This window comes from Equus quagga, chromosome 11, assembly GCF_021613505.1.
Source record: "Equus quagga isolate Etosha38 chromosome 11, UCLA_HA_Equagga_1.0, whole genome shotgun sequence".
In the NCBI taxonomy this organism is placed as follows: domain Eukaryota; kingdom Metazoa; phylum Chordata; class Mammalia; order Perissodactyla; family Equidae; genus Equus; species Equus quagga.
Genome location: NC_060277.1, coordinates 65,809,795 through 65,833,129, shown reverse-complemented (window position 1 = coordinate 65,833,129; position 23,335 = coordinate 65,809,795). Strand labels below are relative to the sequence as shown.

Here is a 23,335-nt window from a genome sequence, read left to right as displayed (position 1 = left end):
AGGTGTGGCTAGGCTTTCTCTCTCCATCTAGCTAGCAGGTCCCAGGAAAGAAATGGGAGAACACCAGCCAAATGCCTGAGCGCCCCAAATAATTGCTGCCGCAACCCCTAATTCTGTGGGTTCTGAATTAGGAATCCTGCTGGTCTCATGGTGTTGATCAAGGATCTGCCTTAGGCCTGGCCCATGGGAAACCCACAGCACTGACCCCCTGACTGGGCTCCCATAGTACAGGTTCCTCACATGCCCCTCCTAATGCTTGGTGCTTCCCTGCCCCCATACCCATCCTGTACTTCCCAACAACTCTAGGACTGACTTCTTTTGGGCCCAACCTTGCTGACTGAGACCATCATCAAGATGTTGTCTACCCTGCCTGCCACTCCCCAGCTGACCAACCCCCTTTAGGGCCTGACTTTAGTGTCATTTCCTCTGCTGAACCAGAAGCTGTTCTCCAAACCAGTTTTGGCACTGGTGGTAAACCGCGGGCAGGGTGCCAGGAGATCAGGGGGCCTGGGACCCTAGAGATAAGTACAAGTGAGAAACATCACCAGAGCTTTATTACAGACCAAGGGGCCTAGCACAAGCACCCCCACAAGGGGCAAGTCTTTTGTTCCTCTGGCCCCTGCCACAAAGGCAGAATCTAGATTCTCAGGACCACCTGTGAGTACAGGTGCCTTGACCCCAACCAGAGAGGGAATATCAATGGCACCATGATTTGCCTGTTTCCACAATTTCCCCAAGGCACCAGAATATGGAGAAATTATAATAGGGTAGTAGTTTGTGAATCCAGGGATCTGGCGTCCTGGTTCAATCACAGATACGGTTAGGGCTACGACAAGGGGGAAGAGCTGGAGCCCAGGCTTCAAGGTTTCCAGCAGGGCAGGGAGACCTTTCAGGTCCTTGTTGTACTTCAGGTTAGCAAGAGGAAACAAAGGCCTCCACGGAGCTGGGGTGCTCAGGCTCCTGGATAGAGAGGCATGACAGTCGGATCCTGGGATTCACACGAGTCAGGAAAGGGAGCTCCCCACACTGGAATCGCTGTAGCTGAGGAGGTTCTGAGATGGGAAGAGAGGAAAACACATGTCCTATGCGTGTGGTTTTTAGTCCCATCCGCCATTCCCCTTTCCAACTCCAAAAATCCCCTATCAATCCCTCATGTTCCTGGGTCCCATCGATCTACAGTCCTACCCCTCTATTCTCACCTAATGGGATGATCTTGGAGGGTTTCCTCTCAAGCTCAAAAGAAAGCACAATAGGGCGGAGGACAGAGGGGCTGGTACAAAGTGTCCGGAGGAAGAGGGTCAAGGGCTCATCAATCTTGGCTGAGGACTTGAAAGGGAAACTCAGGATTAATCAGAACTCAAACTCCTCAATCCTCTACCAACCCCCCAGGAATCTGGGTATCTGAGCCCCCACCTCCTAGCCACATCTCACCTCAAGGTGGGCTCCAGGCCCTGTAAATTGCAAAGCCACTCTCCCTGGTCCTTGGACAAACTCTAGGAGAGAGGTCCACTCACTAGGACACAGCCCTAGTGCTGCTGCCACTTGATGATTCCTACAGGCAACCACAGCTTCGGCAGTCCCATCCTCCACCAGGAAGCTGGGTGGGGGGATGAGGGGAGAGGAAACAAACTCTCACAGCAAACCCAGGTGGCCAGTCACCTGGATCCAATATGCCTCCCTCCCCATCTTTTCCAGTCTTTAGCTCACTTTCATTTATTCATTCAAAAATATTTATTTAGCAATTCCCACAGCCAGGAATTATGCTAACACAGGGATAGCAAAGTCATGTAATAAGGAAGTAAATGGTGCGATGGGCACCTGCCTTGTGCTCTCACCTGATACTGGCCTGGCTTATAGATGTCTGAGCGGAGCAAGTGGGGCCCTGACGAGTACACCGTCCCTGGGATGAAGAAAGTGCTTGGGAAAATCCTCAGTCCCATCACACCCCTCTGGCACCCTGTACCCAGCTCAGCCTGTCCCCTCCCATACCTGGGGGCAGAGGCTGGTACAATGAGCACACACCCAGAAGAGCTGAAGGCTGAAGACAGAAACGATATGGCAAGAAGCAGAGGCCCGGAATGGGGCCTGGCCACCCTGAAGAAGTTCAGCCAGGTAGATGTGGGGCAGGGGAGCACTAAAGAGAAAGAAGGGGGTGGTAGTCAACAAATAGCCAAAGGGACTCTGAAAGCAGGGTGTGTGTCTGGAAGGACTCAGCAGGCACAGGGATGGGGACAGTAGTGCCTGCTGTGCTCTCCTGGAAGACCCACAGCCCCCATTTTGATTCTTGATCTCTGATCATCATCAATTATTTCTCAGGCTTGAACAACCAAGATGTCGTTCAAGCCAAGAAAGGTATTTATATTTTAGACTGAAAAGCCTTTAAGACCCTAGAACACTAAATCTTTCAGGTAAAATGATAGGCATTGGACGTTTTTTATTCGGAGTAGAAGAAATCCTTCTGACAACACATTTTGCTAGGATTGGAGAAGACTGTAGTTATGGGAAAAACTCCAGAGGCAGAACAAGTGTGGGATGCAGATGCAGGGCCGTGAAGTTTGGGGATCAGGGCCTGGGGCACTGACCTGATTGTGGTATCCGGGGGAAAACTCAGGACCTGCACATAAGTAGATGACCGGAAACAACAATAAACATTGTGGGATCTGCAAGTGGAGGAAGAGTGATGATGAGAAAGAAGTCACTTTGAGGCCGGAGCTGGGACCGTATCACAGGCCTGGCCACTTGCCTTGAGGGACGCGTGCTGATGCTGGCTCTATCAAAGCAGAGGGAAGAATAAGGGGAGGACTGGTGTGGAACATCTCATGAGAGTAGAGGGCATAAATGCCAGAGTAACATATAGACCGTAGCATCAAAGAGGTGTCGTTGCAGTGTAGTTAGGTAGGGGTGAGCATTTAAGAGACCTGCATCAGCAGGGAGAGGAGGCAAGGCCAGCTACATAGATCTTTACCTGGAAACCCGTTTCTCTAGCTGGTTAAAATAGACTCGGGCTCCCGGAAGAAGTCCTAGTGGGGGAGGCAAGTGTGGGTCTTCGATATATATGTCCAAGTGAGGGGGGAATTCATAGCCAGCAGTCTCCAGAGCCACGGTTAGCTTCACACACCCTCTCACTGCCCCAGTGCTCCCTACAGAAGGAAAGGGGAGGGGTCAGTAGTATCTGAGTATCTGTCAGGACCACAAGGTCCCACCACTCCATTCTATACCTTCCCCCAAAAGAGGTGTCATTACCAGGCTTCGTCCAGAGAAGGGCCGAAAGTGGCTCACACGGTGTGCGTGACAAAATCTCAGCTGAGAAAGACACCAAGGAATCGGTGAAGCTGGAGGGTCAGAGAAATACAGTGAGAAGGGAGGCATAAGAAAGCAGAGAATGGAGAGAGTCAGATCCAAAGATAGAAAAAAGAGCTAAAGTATCTGCTAGAATATCATTTACAAGGTCCTGGAAAACTTTGCACTGTGTCAAATCACATGCTAAAAGTAACAGGGCTTATGGGAAAAACAGGGTTGTGGCAGACCAGTCAAAACGTATACCCCTCTGTAACCAGAGGCTTTGCCAAGTACACCAGCATTTACACTCCACTTACATTTACACCTAGAATCTCAGTCAGTCCATCATTTGCGGATTTATATGATGGGGCCCACGCCCCCTCCTTCAAATCATAGCTCCTCAAAACATTCACTTCTAATAGAGACCAGTTTCATAAAAATTACACATACAATGCAGTAGGGTTTTTGTCTGGTCTGTTTTTCTTTTACAGGGGGGAATACCTCTACGGCTTCTTCAGCCACCCCAAAAAGCTTACATGAGGAAAGTATAGTTGTTCCTGAAGCTATAAGCCAGCCACTTCTTGCACTGAAGGCCCTTCTCTATAGATTTTCAACTTTTGTCCTTATATATTTTCTTTTTTTTTTTTTTTTTGCTTTTTCTCCCCAAATTCCCCCAGTACATAGTTGTATATTTTAGTTGTGGGTCTTCCTAGTTGTGGCATGTGGGACACCACCTCAGCATGGCCTGACGAGCAGTGCCATGTCCGCGCCCATGATCCGAACTGGCAAAACCCTGGGCCACCAAAGCAAGCGCGAGAATTTAACCACTCAGCCACAGGGCCAGCCCTTTTATGTTCCTTATATTTCCTTTTATTGCTAAGGCTTTTCCTGAATTGTGAGAAATGCTGCCCATGATCATTTCAAAACAGTAACATGCTGGGAGAAAACTGGGGACGAAATGCAACTTCCATCTTACACTGACATTGTTCCTCTAGGTGCTAAATCATGTTAAAGAAACACATGCTGTAACAGAGAACAAATTATTCACCCACCCCAAGCATGGCAGAGGAAAAGAGAGCAGCCAAATTGGCTGGAGAAGCTGGTGGTCATTTACTTGGCACTGAGTAGGTCGGTCAGCGAGGATTCAGGCAGCGCCTTGTTGATGTCCAGCACACCTGGGATGTCCTGGGAGCTTGCAAGTTCCACGGTCCACTCATCCTGAACAGTGAGGCAGGAGGCATAGCCTGCCAACTCCAGAGGACGCTGCGATATGCAGGATGAACCTCCCTCCTCAAACAACATTGGCGTCTGCCAGAAAATGGGAAGACAACTGTCTCTAAGCGTGTCCAGATCCAGAGGGAGGTTCGTAAAATACTATGACCCAATTTTGTTTTATCTCTGAAGCCTGGTGAAGGAAGTAGTCTAGACACAGACAGGCCTTCTATTTGATCTAGATCCACCCTTCTAGGAGACCTGAAAATGACCAGACCCTGGAACTTCCTCTCCAGACCCCGTGCCAAAAAACGTCTTTTGGGGAAGGGTATGAAGTGGGCCACTCACGGGAGGGCCAGAAGCCACGAGTCGGTACACTTGCCCTGGGTGCAAGAACTCAAACCAGCGAACTGAGGAGCCAAGGAAGATGAGGAGAACCTGTGAGGAGGGAGAGCAGGGTCCTGGGCATTCAGACAGGAGCCAGGGGCACAGGAGGTCAGATCCTAGGTCTGCAGTTCCAGTTTACCTTCTGATCTTTGTTCTCATTTCCCTTGGGCTCAAATGAGCCCCATCCAGTCCCCTCCTTCCTCTGGGTGCCCCCAAGCCAGTTCCCTGATACATGGAAACTGAGGGTGGGCTTGGGCACTTCCAGACTGGCACCCGGGGGGACAAAAAAGTTCCTCTTCATCAGTGCCTCCTTGTGGGACAACAAGAATAGCCGGCTCTGTTCCACGTGGGGACCCCCTGGGAGGGTAGGCACTGTCTTAGGAGGTGTTGAGGAGGTGGCTGAGTGAAGGAAGGGTCTGGGTACAGGCAGGATCAGGGCATCGGCCAGAAAGAACTGGACATAGACTCTGAGAGGAGAGAAAAGGAATAGGTTTCTTAGTGGTGCAGGCATTGGGTGTTGTGGGCCCCAGCATTCCAGCACCTGCATCAGGCCCTTCCCCTCCCCTCAGAGACTGCAAGCACAGCCACTACCCCACAGAGCTAACCTGGCCTGCTGCTTCTGGATGAAGCCTGCCATGCTCAGTTCCTTCCAGGAAGGGAAGGTGCTTCTGACATTCCTCTCTACAACCAACTGGAACCTCTCTACCCGCACCAGGCAGCCTAGAGGAAGAAAGTTTTCTGTTTTGGCAAGAGGAGAGAACTGTGGGACATGCAGTGAAGCAGACCACACTGCAGGTCTCACTGCCCAACCCAGGCCTGAGCTGTTCCGCTAACACAGTGTGAAGGTCCAGACCTGACCCCCACCTTAGAGGGATGCTACCTCCAAGGGAGAAATCGTTCCGTCTGCATGTCCCACCCCTGGCCTCCTATGCTGGAAGGCTTCAATTCTACTTTGTCACAAATCTCTTAAACACCTGTTCTTAGATCTAAGAACCTCTTAGAGCTTAGATCCTCTCCAGGGTTTCCTTGTCTAAAAATCTCAATAACCCCAAATAAGACCATTATTCTTCCAAAGGAAGAATGTAGGAAATGTGAGTTGTCATCCTGTCAGGAGCTATGGAGGGAGAAATGAATGTTGGGAATTGCAGTTCTGGCTAGGGAATCCCTTGCTCCTTTTCTCTACCTGCCAACACTGGTCTCCTAAACTCCCAAAACTTGTTGATCAACACATGCCACTTCAGCATCTCTAGCAAATCCCAGCAGAAGCTTCCTCCCAAGCCCCCTGTTCTGAAACCTCTACCCCACCACCATCTTCCCTCCACATCTGAACTCCAAACCTATGAGCTGGGGGTCAGCGAGGGGTTGTGAGTGCTTGGCCAGAAGGAGGCAGGGGAGGGAACCACTTTGGTCTCGAAGTTGCAGACAACCTTTACGAGATGAAGCCACCAGAACCCCAAGTAAAACCTGCAAGGAGATGAAGCCGACTGGTATTTACTAAACAAACACTGAGTGTCTACCATGTGTCAGGCACTGTGTTAAATGTTAGACTACAAAGTGAATAAAAAAAGACACGGTCTCTGACCTCAAAAAACTTATATTCAAGTGGGGAAGACAAATGTGGGAGAAAAAAAAACATGCATTCACAAATTTAGGAGCAGGAGAGAAAGTGTACAAACCAAGGTCAGAGGCAGGAGATCATGCAGGACCTCAGAGGACGTAATACAGAGTTAGGGTTTTATTTTATATGCATTGGGAGAAACAAGGATTTAACGCAAGAGAATTTTGTAATCCAAGTTATACTTTATCCCACCTCTTTTTAGTTGCTGCAGGGACAATGAATTAGAGGGAGCCAAGAAGAGATGGAACAATCTAGTTAAAAGGCTAGTGCAGTCAAGATGACAAGAAATGACTATGGTAGTGGTAGCAAGGATGGCACAAAGAGGAAGTCCCCTGGTCCCTGCTGGAGCCCCACTTACCGGGGCTGGGTGGAAGGCAGAGGGCAGCAGACAGAGCCAGGACCAGGCCAGGCGCTGATTAAGCTGGCAACTGGGCAAGTGAGAAGCCTCTGGGAGGGGTAGAAGGGTCTTAGGGTCAAAGGAGGCCCAGGCCCTGTGCTGCCCTTCCTCTTTCAGGGTGGTCAGAGTAGGGAAGCAGCAGGGAGTCTGCAGTCGAGCATACTGTCAGAGAGAAGAGAAATTAGATTGTGCATCCCATGCGCTCCAGGTGTCCCCCAGTGCATTAGCTCTGCCACCCATCTTTCCCCCCACCCTCAAACCTGCTGGAGTGGACAGTGATGTGGCTCTTCAAGGATCTCATTGTGTGAATTCCGACTGGGGCAGCAAGATGGAGCCAGAACATCCAAGGTAGGAGTCAAGAGTTGTAGCCCTAGGCTGGGGTTCCCAGGAGAGGAACGCTGCAGGAACTGGTGGTGTCTGAGCACATGGGGACACAGCCTGGGCCAGAAAGAAGCTGAGTCACTCCCCCAAAGACCCTGACTCTTCCACAACCCTGCTTCTCTTACAGAGGAAATGTCTTACTCCCACCGCCTCCCCAGCCCAGACCCTCATCTTCCTCACTTGCGGGCCAAGTCCTCCAGGGCCTTGGTAGCCCACAGGTAGACTGGAAGTCCTAACTGATGTTCCCATACCAGCTGCTCATACAGGGAGGCCCCCTGGGCTTGGTGGGAAGACTGAGTCTCAGGCTTCTGACGAGAAAAGCCCCGAAGGAGAACAGCACCACGGAGGCAGGGGGCTAGCACTGGCCTTCTTGTCCCTCCTCCCACAGACTGGAGGAGGTGAACATCCTGGAGCTGGGGGAAAGCAGAAAAAGTGAAAAAGCAGAGGTGAAGCCCTCAACTCAATGAGCCCAGGTAGAGTTAACTGCAGTTCTCCACTGCCTGGGTTCCAGGAGAAATACAATTTCTCCTTTACAGGTTATTTCCTTCCAGCCTCCACGTTTCACTTTCCATCACAACCCACTCCCCCTTCAGTAAGCCTTCATCTCCCAGAAGCTCCACTCAGTCTTCTGTGAGCCAGGGGGCTCCTGGCTGGTGAGGCTTTGGCTACTCACTAGGCTGTCTGAGATCATCCTGGCCCTACACCTGCCCTTCAGCTCCAGCATCTCCTCCTCCAGTTAGAAGGCCCTCCTGTGAAGGAGATGCTCTGGCTCCAACCCCTCTTCCCTGTGCCCCAGACTCTACTCCCTTCTCATCTGAGCTCTCGTCCATATCATTCTTAACAAAAGCACCCCCTAGTCTCACACACACACTTATTATTTTTAGATTTTTGCTGAAGACATTTCTACCCTGCTGCAAAAAAAGACCAGCCCATAAAGGTAAGAGAAGCTGCTGAGAGGGCCTCTTTTTGTCACCAGTCTTGAACCCTCACATACCTCCAGACTGACTCCTGGTCGCACCACCTGCCTAAGGCCATGGAATTGCTGGTAGGCGAAGCAGAGCCCCAGCTGCCCATCCAGCTCATAGAGGCCAGCAGACTGATTCAGCACGCCAGTGACCGTTCCCTGCAAAGAAGCCAAAGGTCCAGTTGATCCCTATTTCCTTCCTCTTTGGAGAGCCCCACTTGCTGCCCCTCGAGTTCTAGGATCTCTCCCTTATGCTCACCGTGTATGATAAGAGTCTGGAGTCCCGGACAAGACCTTTTTGATCCTTCTTGTCTTGGGAGTTGCTGGGCCTGGGGAGTGGCTTGGGGTCACTCTTGGAGCGGTCAGCCTCTAAGAGGGGTCCATCCAGCTCCAGCTCCAGTTCCAGCTCTCGCACACACTCTGGTTTCAGTGGCAAGAGATGGGAGGAGGGACTGGTCGTCCAAACATAGTAACGATGACCACGGATCTTGGATACTCGCAGCTCTGTCAGTACATAGGCCCTACTAGGCCAAAGGGCTCGGTGCCACACCAGCTGGGCAGGGACCTGGCTTGTGCAGAGGCAGGCAACATGGTACATGAGACACTTCCCACGATGCTGCCCCTCTGCCAGAGTCCCTTTCCATCATTCGATTTCAAAGACCTGCTCCTCATAAGCCTTTCTTTGCCTCTTCCTCTTCCCTGTTTGCCAATTAAATCTTAAGTCATCAAAATTTCAGGATCTCTCCCCTCTCATAGGAGCTGCCAAATATTTCCTAATCCCTCCCACAAGATACAATCCATCCCTAAAACTTCCTCCAAAATACATAAATATCCCATTCAGAAAATTATGCCTTTTTTTCCTCCTACCCCACCCCATACTATACAAACAACTTTCATTTATTTAATCTATATGTACTAGCTATATGTATCCATATATCCATGTATCCAATATTGGGATAGATGTTAAGGGAAATATAATAGACTGTTCTCTCTTATCCAACATATTTCAAACCACTGGGGAACACAGACACAAACCCAAGTAATAATATGGAGCCATGTATGATCAAGTGGCAAAAACAATACACATTCGATAAGGCTTCAGAGAAAGAAAGAGAAGGTCAGGATGGGTTGGAATGATCAGGAAGGCCTAGTGAAAGAAGTGAAACTTGAACAGGGTCTTGAAGGACAGCTCTGGTTTGGTGACGTGGAGAGGAGAGGGAAGGATGATTCAAGTAGGTGGCAACAACATAGACTTGTTCAGAACTCAGAATGAGCATAGCAGTGAAAACACTGGCCAGGATGGAGAAGGAATGTTATTGGGAGTTGCAGAAGACAAGACAGGAGAGCTAAGATGAGGGGAAAAAACCCAGAAATGACATGCTGATGACTTTATTTTATAGGAAAATGAGAAATATCCAAGGGGGGAAATAAAAATAAACATCTGACAACAGGGTATCATACGGACTGGAGAAGGGTGGCTGTCAAAGAAATTTAAGCACAAGGAAAAAAGTTTCCCGTGTTGTTCATAAATATAACAATCTTCTAGGGCATGTTCCTCCCACAGGCATAACAGAGCACTGCTGCCATTCTCAGGAGCTTCAAAACACACTGTGACTGAACATAATTGAACTGCACAGTCCTCCGTGCTCAACTTCGCAGACTTCCATTTCTAGTCTAAAACCAGCTGAGTATCAGCAATGAGACGCTGCACGTGACCACTCATCAGAAGGGATTACTGAGACCCCACTTTAGCTTACTACTTGTGCAAAAAAAGTAGTTAATAATAGTTTCACTGAACAAACAAGTATATGAATGAATACTGGTGTTTCCGCTCTCCCCTGACCACCCCCTCATGCTCATCAGACTTCCTCTAACCTCTCACTAGGACCTCCCAATATCACAGCCCCTTCTTCCTTCAGACATTGAGGTCCTTCCCTTCCTCAGATCCCAAATGCTGGGATCTGAATGCCAATCCCCTGAATCCTGTCCTTTTTACCCAACTTCACCCTTCAGTCTACCAATACTGTATCACCACAGCTCTGTTTCCTCAACCCCTTTTGTAAGACAAAAACCCTACCTGAAGCAGACAGACCCAGGCCACCCCAGTACCAAAGACTGATGCTGACCCTCTCCAGCTCGGCCCCTGTCACTGCTTAGCAATCTCTTATCTCCAACTATCTAGCACAGCAATTACCCGGAACCTTTCCTCCTCTTTTCAGAGCCCAATCCTTCATTTTGAAGAGATGATCTCATTCCTCTATCATAGAAGAGATTCACTGGAGTCATCTCAAGCAACAGTATGTCTCCAATGCCTCTTCAGCAGCCTATAAACATACCAAGACCACTCCTCCCCTGACCTCCCAGGCTTATTCCAAAGCCCACCTCTGCACCCACACAGTGCCTCGTGCATGTGCATGTATCTACCACAGTACTTATGATCCTTAACAGTAATAGCTGACTGACTTCTCTGGCTGAGAGCTTCCAGAGGACAATTCTCTTATTCAATTTTGTGCCTCTGAACTGACCCAAGTGCCTAGCATACAGCACATGCTCAGTAAAGGTCAAATCTTGGTAGAGGTGATTCTCCAGTCCTGAATATCCTCCCTTCTCTTCTAGTGATTCAAATTCCATCCATCCTTCAAGACCCAGACCTAAGAAACTCCCTTGTAAGGCTCCCCTCCACATAATAAACTCTAGCTGACCTGCTACAGCAGTTACAAACTGTTTTCTATTATTCTATGTTTTATAAATAAGTACCATATAGAACCTACAATAAGATTATAAACTACCCAAAGGGCTTACCCTACTTTAGTGACCCTGCAGAAATTCAAGTGCATTTCAGAGATCTCTCCCTTGACATATAATACAAGAGTGAGCCAACCCCACTCTGTAGAGAATTTTTAATTGGTCTCTAGGAGACTTAAAACATTCTAATGGAAAGAAAATACACAAGCTCCTCTTTAACCCAGGAAGAAAAACCCGGATCAGAAATTTGGGCAGCTTCTAAGCATTTTTAATTCCTTTACACTCTAATCACTGTTATTCAAGCTCATGTTTCACAAAGACACAGGAAAGAATTCTTAGAGTGCCAATAAATTTCATAGTTTCCTTTTCTTTTTTTTTGAGGAAGATTACCCCTGAGCTAACTGCTGCCAATCCTCCTCTTTTTGCCGAGGAAGGCTGGCCCTGAGCTAACATCCATGCCCATCTTTCTCTCTCTCTTTTTTTTTGTTAAATATGTGGGACACCTACCACAGCATGGTGTGCCAAGCGGTGCCATGTCCACACCCGGGATCCAAACCAGCAAACCCCGGGCCACCAAGAAGCGGAACGTGCGAACTTAACCGCTGCGTCACCGGGCGGGCCCTAGTTTCCTTTTCTGATATGCAGTTAGAGAACCTTTCCATCCTTTAATTGTTTTGAATGCTTTTGAAACATTATTCAGATAACTGTGTAAGTCACATAACAACCAGTGTAAAAACTAATGATTTTTAAAATCATACCAGTTGATGTAAAAAGAATCAACAGTAAGTACCAAGTTTTTTAAAAAGTGTATGTATTCAATGTTTCAATGGTGTTAAGATAGTTTTCTTGGTCATCCTTCTAATGGAAGGGTAAAACAAGTGATTCGGGCAGTTTTTCAAAATGTGGCACAAAAAAGTTGTCTACTCAAGTAACTGTACAGCAGAAAAGTCTATTCCCCACCTCCTGTACGTAGGAAAGACGTTACCTGGAATCTCCCCTCAGCAGCACTGTTCCAGAAAACAACTCTCCCCAGCTGTCCTTTCCTATATGGTTCCAATGTGATCTTTCCTATTAAGAGTTCTAACACTGGGGCCAGCCCCGGAGCCGAGTGGTTGAGTTCACCCCCTCCGTTTTGGCGGCCCTGGGTTTCGCTGGTTCGGATCCTGGGCGTGGACATGGCACCGCTCATCAGGCCATGCTGAGGCGGCGTCCCACATGCCACAACTAGAAGAATACACAACTAAAAATACACAACTATGTACCCGGGGCTTTGGGGAGAAAAAGGAAAAAGAAAATCTTAAAAGAAAAAAAAAAAGAGTTCTAACACCCATTCCACACCTCCACACCCCCGAATTGACCCTAATCCTCACCTGTACGATGACAGACACATGGCTGCCAGCTTGGCCACCAGCTGGGGATGATCCTCCAAGAGTCAGGATGAAGTAAGCTTTCTTTTGACTTTTCACCAGAGCACTCAATCGAATGAGCTTCCCAGCCAGGTTTTTTGGTCCAACTCCGAGCTTGCTTCTAAAAAAGGTAGAAAGAGGAGAGGAAGAAGACTTTTTTTTAATTTGAAGATCTAACTAGCTATATTAAGCAATTCATGAATTAGGCAGCATCCATCCACTAAGTAAAGAGATACTCAGAAGTCATTTTTCCCTACAAATGCCTTTCCTCACACTATAAAGAATAATCTAGCTGTGATGTAAAATTTCCGTAGCCCAAAGCCATTATTCTAAACACCCCCTTTCAACTCTTCTTGCCCTCAGATAAGGCACATTTCCCTTGAAGACTCCTGCTCTTAACATTCTGAGAGGCCCTATCGTTGCCTTGAGTTGGAACATTCCATCTATATTACTCTTGATAGCTTTCTTTCCCTCCTTTCACTGACCTGCCATCATCCTACCAGTTTCAAAGTGCTCCCTCCTCCCCCCGAGGGAAGAATTACCTGTGCCTGAGCAGGCAGGAAGCAGTTTCTGGGTAGAGAACAGGGATAGGGGTGAGAGGACCAGGACTGATGGTCAAGGGAAACACTGGCACGGGGACACCCCAGAGCTCCAAATGCCCTTCCCCTGAGGAACTCCACCTGGCAGGAGGGAGGTAACTCCAACTGGGGAACAGAAAGAGATGGCCCAACCAAGAAAGGTCCAGATCTATGAGCTAGAAAAGACCAAAGGCAAGGGTTAAAACCAGGACTCTAGCATCCAATCCACCCCTCCACCTTTGTTCCCTCAGAGGCTTGAGTGCCTTGCTCTCTAGACACCATTCTTGTTAGGAGCTGAGGCATCTGACCTCCCTCTTCCTACTCACCTCACAGCCCAGAATACCAGTGTTATCTCTCACATAGAGGTTTCCATTCCTGCACTCTTGTTCCAAATCCCCTGGTAGGTCTGTTAGTGTCCCTACAAGTATCAGCCGTTCCCGGGGCAGGGGGACCCCACTTGGTCCAGCCTCTTGGGCCCAAGCCTGGTATGCAGTACTGCTCCAGGACAGGTGGCTGCAGCACGGGAGACGTTGGCGGGTCCTGAGGTCCTGTACTGAGGCAAAGCTGCAGAGTGAAGGGAGCAGAGGTCCTACAAAGCTGCATCCAAGCCTAGGACATTACCCTCAACCCTGACAAATCCCCCAAGATCCCAAGGAAAGGTCAATGGGGAACATGGACTAAGAGAGGAGTTTGATTGACTGATTGAAGGGGAAAAAGCTGGGGTAAGAGCCTAAGAAAATGAGGACAGAGTCTGGGTAGTACCCAGGGAAGGTAAGAAGAAAGTCTGTGCTGAATGATATCTTGAATAAGATAGTGTCACAGGGAGGACCCAGAGAAAAGAAGTAGGAATGCAGGAGCGGCCTGAGGAGATGAGCGTGTGGGGAGAACATTTTACAGATAACACTCAGCCTCCCTAACAGCATGTCAGCTCTTAGCTCCACAGAGAACTCCAATGGGGCCACTTAGGCATCTGCCCCAGCCACGTTTCCTTCCTCATCTGGAATATCACAGAACTAGAGACTGGCTGGGAAGCTGAGGCTGAGTTGGGAGCTGATATCAAGAGTTCCCAAATCTCCAGAGATATCTGAGATCAGTTATTCTTAAGCAAAGTGTTGCAACACTGCTGAGTCACTGTCAACTGTGAGGTGTATCACAGATAAAGCGGTACAAATAATAGTTAAATGATCAAAGTTGTGGTACATTCACATTTTCATAACACCATTATTCTGCTCACTTGCATTCCCATGATTTTTTCAGTGGAAAAGAAACAGAATAAGGTAACAAAACATCACAATTTATCGTCCTTGTTGTACTCATGAACATAATCCACCTGTGAGAACTACAGACCGGGAATGCTGTTCTAGGTGGCCCACTCCCCTTCCACATCTGCTTCATCCTTTCCCAGCGACTTCGGAGCAGATAAAAGGCAAAGACAGAAACAAACATGTGTTGAGCCGCTGCCATGCACATACTATATTGGGTCTGTTCACACTCAATCTGGCATTGAATCTTCACCCAAAAACCCCGTAAACACCACCAATGAGGAAACTTAGAGAGGTTCAGATACACAGTGGCATGGGTGGCAAAGCCAGGTGTGCCTCATTCAAAAGTCCACGTTCTTTCTCTGTGTTTTTCTATTTCTCTAAAGGCCCAGGAAAAAGCAACCAGAGAGATCTGTTCCTTGACCCTAGGCACCCTAAGAACAGAAAACAGTTAGGGTAGGGGTCCCCTCTCCCAGATCCTTCAGGGTCTGGGGCAGGAAACTGAAGGTGATAACCTCAAACCCTTTGCATTTGTCATTGCTCTCCACCTTTCAAGGCTTACTTACCACAGTGCCTGGCACACGGTAGGCACTCAATGAAGAAGAATGGGAAAATGGATGAATAAACTATTTCTATTAAATAATCTGTATTTTATCCTCATCCATCATGCTTTATTTCACTTCTACATATTATGCCATCTATGTTATATTTATCTTGAAGAACAAAAACAAATTTTACTTTTTTATTTTTATTTTTTTTTATTTTTTTGAGGAAGATTAGCCCTGAGCTAACATCTGCCACCAATCCTCCTCTTTTTGCTGAGGAAGACTGGCCCTGAGTTAACATCGTGCCCATCTTCCTCTACTTTCTATGTGGGACGCCTGCCACAGAATGGCTTGACAAGTGATGCACAGGTCTGCACCAGGGATCCAAACTGGCAAATCCTGGGTTGCCGAAGCAAAACGTGCAGACTTAACTGCTGTGCCACCAGGCTAGCCCCACAAGAAACTTTAAAAAGGTTCCAAGTTTTCTAAAAATTGCTGACTTACAACTTTTCAATTATTCTAGTAATACCAGAATTTTGAGAGATTTGGATCTTCCTTTCTTTAATTAGATTGTGATCACTGAGGCCACTAGGCACACTCTCAGCTCATTCGTGGGAGATGCTAACCCCACTGCAGTAGAGGTTCAAGGAAGTCACTACTCCTTTGACTACCACTATTCCACAGGTAACTCTCCTCTCCTAGGGCTTTTCCCACGTTAGCAGGACAATTTACAAATGAGATTTCATTCTAAGTTTAAATGAACAATCTATTTAACCACTAGAGTTATGGCCATGGACAAGAATTGTAGGAAAAGAAAGGCAAAACAGGGGCTGGCCCGGTGGTACAGCAGTTAAGTTCACATATTCCAATTCTTGGCAGCCTGGGGTTCACCGGTTCGGATCCCGGGTGTGGACATGGCACCACGTGGCAAAAGCCATGCTGTGGTAGGCATCCCACATGTAAAGTAGAGGAAGATGGGCATGGATGTTAGCTCAGGGCCAGCCTTCCTCAGCAAAAAGAGGGGGATTGGCAGCAGTTAGCTCAGGGCTAATCTTCCTCAAACAAACTAACAAAAAAAAAGAAAGGCAAAACAGAGTCTAATGGTGTAAAATGAGAAGAGTTACATAAGAGGAAAAGGAAAAAGCCTCCAGGTAAGATTGTCCTCAGAAATTACTTTGGAATTAAAATAAAATATCATTTAATGCCTACCAAATAGGCAAAAAAAAAAATTTTTACCAAGGTAAAAGCAGATATGGAAAAGGTTCAGGATACAGATGTGTGCTGTATGCGTGTCAATCGGTGCAACTCCATTGGAGAGCAATGTGAAACGGCTAGTGAGGCTGAGACCCGACGAGCCTACACTTCCCTTCGGGACAGTGGTTACTTCTGGAGAAGGGGAGGGAGGAACTGGATCAGGGTAGAGCACTCAGGAGACTTCACTAAATCTGTAATGTTTTGCTTCCCGTAAAGAAGAACTGAAGCAAATATGGCAAAACATTAAGGTTTTTAAAAGTCGAGCAGCAAGTAGCTAGCGAAACACTATGTTAACAAACACACTATTGAGTTCAGCTGACTGTCCTTCACAGGCAAGACTTTCTCAACGAAGGAGGCAGTGTACTGATTCACATTCCGGATGACCAACATCTTTAGTTACCATTGGTTTAGAACAAAGTCCATGAGTGAAAAAAACTACACAGAATTTTGAAAATGATGTTTTGGATAACACAGAGTACAATTAAGCTGTCTTTTCACTAAAGATCTGTTGTTGTTACTGACTGAAACAGATTGCCAGGCTGAGTGAAGTGTTTCCCAAACTGCCATAAGCAGACTAAGGGAGTGCCAGGGAAAAAGTATCCTGTGCTGAAGTAAGTTTGGGAAATGACAAATTATACAAAGCTAAACAGATTTCTACCTTTTTTATTTTTCAAAGGCTAAGTAAACAATGATATGCATACTCACATAATAACACAGAGCAGTTATGGTATGATTTATATAGTCTAAAGGTATGCAAAACTCTACTGTATATTGCTTAGGGGTAGGTGCATGTGCAGTAAAAATTTGAAGATATTCATAGGAATAATGCTCCTCATTCAACACAGTGGTTACTTCTATGAGGAGGTAATAGGTTTCTTTTTGTAGGACTTTTCAGAGCCTTTAATGGGTTAATGAACCTCATGACTCTGCTAAAGAAGGTTATCATATCCAATCTCTCTCAAACTTATTTGGCCATGGAACCCTTTCCTTGTACTTTATTAACATTGCCTAGGACAATTTGGGAAATGATGGTGTAGATAAAACAAAAACAAAAACAAACCACCTTCAGAAGATCTTAAATTTATGTTTTTATGAGCTAACAACTGTTGCCAATCTTCTTTTTTTTTTTTTCTTTATTTCTTCTCCCCAAAGCCCCCCAGTACATAGTCGTATATTCCAGCTGTGAGTGCCTCTGGTTGTGCTATGTGGGACGACACCCCAGCAGGGCCTGACGAGTGGTGCCACGTCCACACCCGGCATCCAAACCGGCGAAACCCCGGTCCGCTGAAGCAGAACGTGCGCACTAACCCCTCGGCCACAGGGCCGGCCCCTCACATCTTCTTAAGCATAACTATCTGCACTTGGTAAAAGCATAGGCCTCTGTATCCTAGTTTCCTAATCGACAAAATGAAATATCAGCCTCTGTATTTTCTTTTCTTTCTATCTTCTCCTCTTCCTCTCTTTGCTTCTAAATTTGACTTAGGCCAATTTAGGAGAATTACAGGAAAAGGTAGGCAGCTTGATGGAGAATGGGAAGTTTGGCAGAAGGGGTCGTGTTTAGAACACCTTTTCCTCCCCTCAGCAAGTTTCCCCTTCCTCTTCTCATTTCCCCTTTTATTAACTATAGGTTCTTCCTCTTCAACCCCAAGTTTACCTCCCCCCTGAACTCTCCGTCTCCTTACCTGTAGCTGAGGGGCAGCGTAAAACCCTGGCTCCTTCCCTGGGACAACCAGATAGTCTTCACACAGTCAATTACCAAGTGAGTCAACTGGACATCAGGCCCCTTGCCAGGTGGACACAGGGTCTCTTGGATGAAGGCCTGCGCAGCCTCAAGCCAGGCTTGCTCCTGAGGAAAGTGAATCTAGTTAAACATCTTCCTGATCATCCTGCCCACCAGGGAAATTTGGGGAAGGATAGACAAAAAAAAAAATCAAGAGGGTATGTATGTGGAGATGAAAAGTGAAGGAGTTTAGAACTTAAAGAAACTTTTGGGGCTGGCCCGGTGGCATAGGGGTTAAGTTCACGTGCTCTGCTTTGGTGGCCCAGGGTTTGCAGGTTCGGATCCCAAGCATGAACCTACACATCGCTCATCAAGCCATGCTGTGGTGGCATCCCATACACAAAGTAGAGGAAGACTGGCACAGATGTTAGCTCAGCACCAATCTTCTTCACACAAAAAAAACAACCTTTCAGAAACTTTAGAAGTCTTAGTCCAGCCACACAATCAACTTAGACAACTGGTCATCCAGCTTTGGTCTTGCCTTTCTCTAACCTGTACCAATCCTTAAGCACTCACCTGGAATACATAGTCACACATTGCTAATGACAGGATAGTTCTGAAAAATGCATTGTTAGGCATTTTCGTCACTGGGCAAACATCATAGAGTGTACATACACAAACTTGGACAGTATAGCCTACTACATACCTAGGCTCTATGGTACTAATCTCATGGGACCATTGTTGTATACGCGGTCCATCACTGACTGAAACGCATGACTGTATTCCTCTGTGAACCCGCCTCTGACTATCCTGCTTTGACTATCCCAGGTAGAATGCTGCTCCTTCCCTGGAGCTCCCACAGCTCCCTGCACATATCTCTATTAAGAGTAATGATTACCACATATAGTGACTTCCCATTTATATGGGGTATGGGTCCAAAGCCAGCAAGTTGAAGAACAAGATTAGTCAAAATCACCCTTGAAAAAAATCCTTTAAATTACTTTTAAGAATAAGACATAGTACTGTATAGTAACATGCACGTGAAAATGTAAATGTGCTTAATAATGGACAGTACATATAAAGGATATAGGCACAATATAATTTTTAATCATTCCCTTTTTTTTAACTCAAGTGTATACATTTCAGTTCCCATAAGCTAAATACATATATGATACAATCTAATTGGATTTGTTTCCCGTTCCGTTTTTTCAGCTAAGATGTGGGCTGCCTAAGGAGGACAGGAACCATCTCTATATACTTGCCACAGATTCTGGACAGAGTTGCCTCTCTATGTAGATAACTCTAGGAAAGAGAGCAGCTTGGCCTACTTCCGGTGTAAGGCAGCTTTATTTTAAAATTCCAACAGAGTTCGACAATACTTAGGGGTAGGACCTTTATCCTTCTGATCCCCAGTGATAATTCTAAACCATTACAGCTCTATCCCTGTTCCTCCACTGCTCCTCTATTAGCCTACTACTCAATCCTCCACATTCAGTTAATCTTCAGCAGCTTGAAAACAGGCTGATAAACCAGTCTTCAGGTCCAGATGACTTCAGTGTCCTGGTAGAAAGCCCTACCACTGACCTCCACCTTCGCCCCACCTCAGCCAAACAAACTCATTCATGGTCAGAGTTGTCAAAACTGGACCAGGTCATCATTCAGAACTGCCCACCAACATAATCAAAGCCCAGACTTCCACGCTTTTTGTCTTCCTCTCTCAGTCTCCTTTCTTTAGCTCCTATTCCTCTGACAGCCTGTCCATTGCTTGGCACATTGAATACTGCGGTTTCTTACAGTGGAACCACTACTTCAAAATCACCAAAGTTTTATTAAAAATGCAGGTGAGGGGTTGGCCCAGCAGCATAGTGGTTAAGTTCACACACTCCACTTCACCGGCCCGAGGTTCCAGGGTTCAGATGCCAGGTACAGATCTACACAGTGCTCATCAACCCATGTTGTGGCGGCCTCCTACATACAAAATAGAGGAATACGGGCACAGAAGTTAGCTCAGGGACAATCTTCCTCAAGCAAAAAAAAAAAAATGCAGGTGATTTTTAGGTGAGCTCATCTACTGAATCAGAATTCTGGGGCAGGGCCAGAGTCTGTAATTTAAATAAGCTCCCCAAATTAATACGGATGTAGGCTGAAGTTTGAGAACACTATACACTTTCCTCTCGATAACCTCATCCACTGGACAGCTTTAATAGCTATCAGCAGATGCTGATTGTTCCTAAAGCTCTACTTTACCTGAGATCTCTCTCCTGACCTCTAGTTATATCCATCATTCTACCAGTTTCTCCACCTGGCCAACCAACAGGCACTACGCCCATCCAGCACTGAACTTTTCACAAAACCCACCCCTCTTCCAAGTTCACTAACTTAGCAAATAGCATTCTCAAACAAATAGTTCTACCCAGAAATGTGGATGTCCTCTTTAACTTTAACTCCTTCCTTTCCCTGCAGAAGAACCCAAGTTCTTTAGATTGTATCTCCTTCATACTTTTTTTACTCTGTCTTCACCTCTGGAACCTGAACACTGCTGCCATGGTAGGGCATCATCTCTCACTACATTTCAGCCACAGCCTTCTAACTGGTACTCTCTAGTCCACTCTCTACACTGCTACCTCAGAAAACGAAAACTCAAATCTCATCCAATCACTCTTCTGCTGCAAACTCTTCAATAACTCCCAATTAGTCTCAGGTTAAAGTCGCTGCTAAGTTAAGACTTACAAGACCGTCAGCTCTGACCCCTCCACCCCCACCCAAGTGAACTGACGGAGTTTTTCAAAGACACCTGCTCTATCTCGCCTTCGAACATGTTCTCGCCTACGCCTTGAACCTTTTTCAGCGCGTTTTTTGCCTTGCTAACTCCTACACGCACTTCGGGTCTCAGAAGCTGTTCCCGATTATCAGTTACCCCTTTCCCCAATAGCTGCGTCAGGGGTCTCCCCCAGGACCCCACAGCCCTACAGTTCGCCATTAGTCTGCTCCTGGCTTCCCGCTGGGCCTGAAGCCTAGAGAGGGGACGGAGACGTGTTTACGGCTCACAGCAGGCGCCGCAGAAATGAAGGAATAAATATATTCGCAGAACCAGTGAGACCGGTAGGACGAACAGCCTCACAGACCCCCCTCGCCCAGGCGCGGCCAGCGAAGTCAGGGAGGCAAAGAGGCAAGGTGCAGGCAACAGGAGAAGAGAGAAAAATCCGCGACAGACAAGAAAAAAACGGACGTGGGAGGGAGAACAGCACTCACACAGCTAGGAGCCTGCGCACTACTCGCCGCCATGGTGCGCCCCAGGTTCCGCTCCAGCGAGCCGCGGGAACCGCGCGAACCGCGAGGGAGGGCTCACCGGAGGGACGCTCGCTGACGTCATCGGTGGGCGCGTCTCCGGCTCCTCCCACCCGGCATGCTTAGCACCTCTGTGCTCCACTGCGGCCTCTGCCCCTCTTTCCGGAGCCGCTGTCTCTCTTCCGCAGTGACATCCTGTCTGACTTGCGTGCGACAGAGTGAGGGAGCTCAGGAGCTCATCCCAGCCAGCCTGGTTGTTAACTCCCTAAGCATCTTTCGATCTCTCTGATCTTGCTAAGCAGAGAGTAGTGTTTCCTCCTTAGTGCACCCGGAGTACATCATTCATACTTGTGTTATGGCCTTAACTCATTGCTGTAATTGTTGAACTGTTTCCCCGACTTGACTCTGAGTACCCGGAAGCCATACCCTATTTTTATTCTATTTATCTTTGCATTCCGGTATCTAGAACTGTGCTTCTTGCTAAATAAGAACTTGATAAATATTTGTGGGTCAACTAGTGAAGCCTCTGCTCTCCCTAATTCAGTCAACCAGCCAATCATTCCACAGCTTAGTAAGATGAGAAGAGAACAGAGTTCATGCAGCTATGTGCCAGGCTATACACTGTTCTGGCTCTGGGGATGTGGCAGCAAACAAACCAGATACAAATCCCTGCTCTCATAGAGTTTACCTTCTAGGAGGAGGAAACTGACAGTAAAAAAAAAAAAAAAAAAGGTAAAATGTGAAGAACGTTAGGAAAAGGTGCTATGGAAAGAGAAATAGGGAATGCAGAGGGTAGTGTGTCCCTTTTATACAGAGAAGACCTTACTGAAAAGGTGACTTTATAGTAAAAAATTGAAAGAGATGAAGGACTCAAATGATGGAGATCAAAGAAAAAGAATGGGTAGAGAAACAACAAGCACAAAGGCCCTGTGGTGGAAAGAAATGCAACGAAGTCAGTGAGGCTGGAGAGAAGGAGAAGAGATTAAAAAAGTAAAGTGAAAGAGGGGCATTTAAAGCCATTGTACACTTATAGCAGCTTCAAATTGTTTTTGAAGCAAGATAGAATAAACATTGATTATAATGACAAACACATGGCAAGCAACAGGATATTGGAGTATATGAGGAAGCCATTTGGTGTAAAACTGATTCAGCCTATCAGTTTTTTTTTCCAAAAGGGCCTGCCGTGGCCACTTAGCATGCATTGTATATCTGCTTTAAGCATTTGATATATCCCAAAGACAAGAACAAATGGCCTTAAGATAAAGATGCAACTTCCCCCACTTTGGCATTTCCTTAAGGATAATCATCCCTCCGTAGGCTAGGAATTGATTGCTGCACTCATCCCGTGACCACCCAGCTCCAGACAACTGACAGACTACCTGCTGTGTCCACTGAGACAGCAGACCTACTACCTGCTCTGTCCATCAATCGAAGTGCTAACAAAGCAATCTAGTGACTTGTTTTAAAAAGCACATTTCAATCATATGTGATACATGCTCTTTGATGATATAGAACCACTCTGTACACCCCCACTTCTTTGGTGTCCTTCCTTCCTCGGGGAAGGAAGGACCTGGGATAAACTAGTCCTCAGATCTGGCTCATAGTAAACTCACCCCAATTCTCATTTATAGATTGGTTATGGATTATGTTTGTCGACAATAATATAGTAAGTATAAACATTGTAGACAATAAGAATGCTCTAATCATTTAACAGGAAAATAAAGACTTTAATTCTACAAATTATGTATCCTTTAATTCACCTTTATGTTTATACAAGTTCTCTATTCCTTATTGCATGAACTAGTTATGCACTGCAGTGCCAAGTTCTTTATAAAGTGAATCTTTCTTTGCAGTTATTTCCCATTATTACATCAGAGATGTGTTCCTTTCCTTTCTAGCAAAACAACAATAATGAATCGCCCAGAAGAAGCTGAAACCTCTGTCTCACTCCACTTCAGCCACACTGGCCCCTTTGTTAGAATACCTGTCAAAGCCTACTCAAAGTCCCAAACCTAATCATTCGTTTTGCTCTTGGTATTTTCTCAACTCTGCAAGACTCTCTCTATTTATCAAATCCATGAAGATGTGCCCTATATCCTGGGATTTACTTTTGATAGTTCATAGGAGGAAGTGTTGAGTTTAGGCTACAGTGATCAGAGAAAGTTGTTCTGGATCCATCACCATCATCACCCTTGGTGTTATTTAAATGTCAGGTTAGGAGCTTAATCTGGCGGCAGCATACAGGAACAAATGAGAGGGGCACAAGAGAACTGGAGGCCTCTGAAGTAGATCAGTCTTG

General features: G+C 46.7%; 1 protein-coding gene across 5 annotated transcripts; it reads right to left on the bottom strand.

The window, feature by feature from the left end:
* Positions 1 to 536: 536 nt before the first annotated feature.
* CTC1 (CST telomere replication complex component 1) lies at positions 537 to 21,111 on the bottom strand. Of its 5 annotated transcripts, none has more exons than XM_046675771.1 (23): positions 21,001 to 21,111; positions 17,711 to 17,874; positions 13,294 to 13,531; positions 12,932 to 13,143; positions 12,354 to 12,510; positions 8,498 to 8,803; positions 8,269 to 8,397; positions 7,455 to 7,687; positions 7,154 to 7,331; positions 6,855 to 7,055; positions 6,216 to 6,342; positions 5,484 to 5,598; positions 5,018 to 5,345; positions 4,840 to 4,929; positions 4,394 to 4,587; positions 3,244 to 3,332; positions 2,966 to 3,140; positions 2,583 to 2,660; positions 1,990 to 2,134; positions 1,836 to 1,882; positions 1,432 to 1,597; positions 1,200 to 1,326; positions 537 to 1,052 (listed from the first exon to the last, which is right to left on the bottom strand). In XM_046675771.1, exons 1-23 carry the CDS (start codon positions 21,031 to 21,033, stop codon positions 913 to 915), a joined length of 3,672 nt encoding a protein of 1,223 aa, XP_046531727.1. In that variant the 5' UTR covers positions 21,034 to 21,111; the 3' UTR covers positions 537 to 912. The 5 variants fall into 5 exon arrangements, 3 of the variants coding, with proteins under 3 accessions (XP_046531727.1, XP_046531726.1, XP_046531728.1); XM_046675770.1 differs by having other exon boundaries at positions 1,836 to 1,900; positions 21,001 to 21,110; XR_006890635.1 differs by lacking the exons at positions 537 to 1,052; positions 1,836 to 1,882.
* Between the last annotated feature and the right edge of the window lie 2,224 nt (positions 21,112 to 23,335).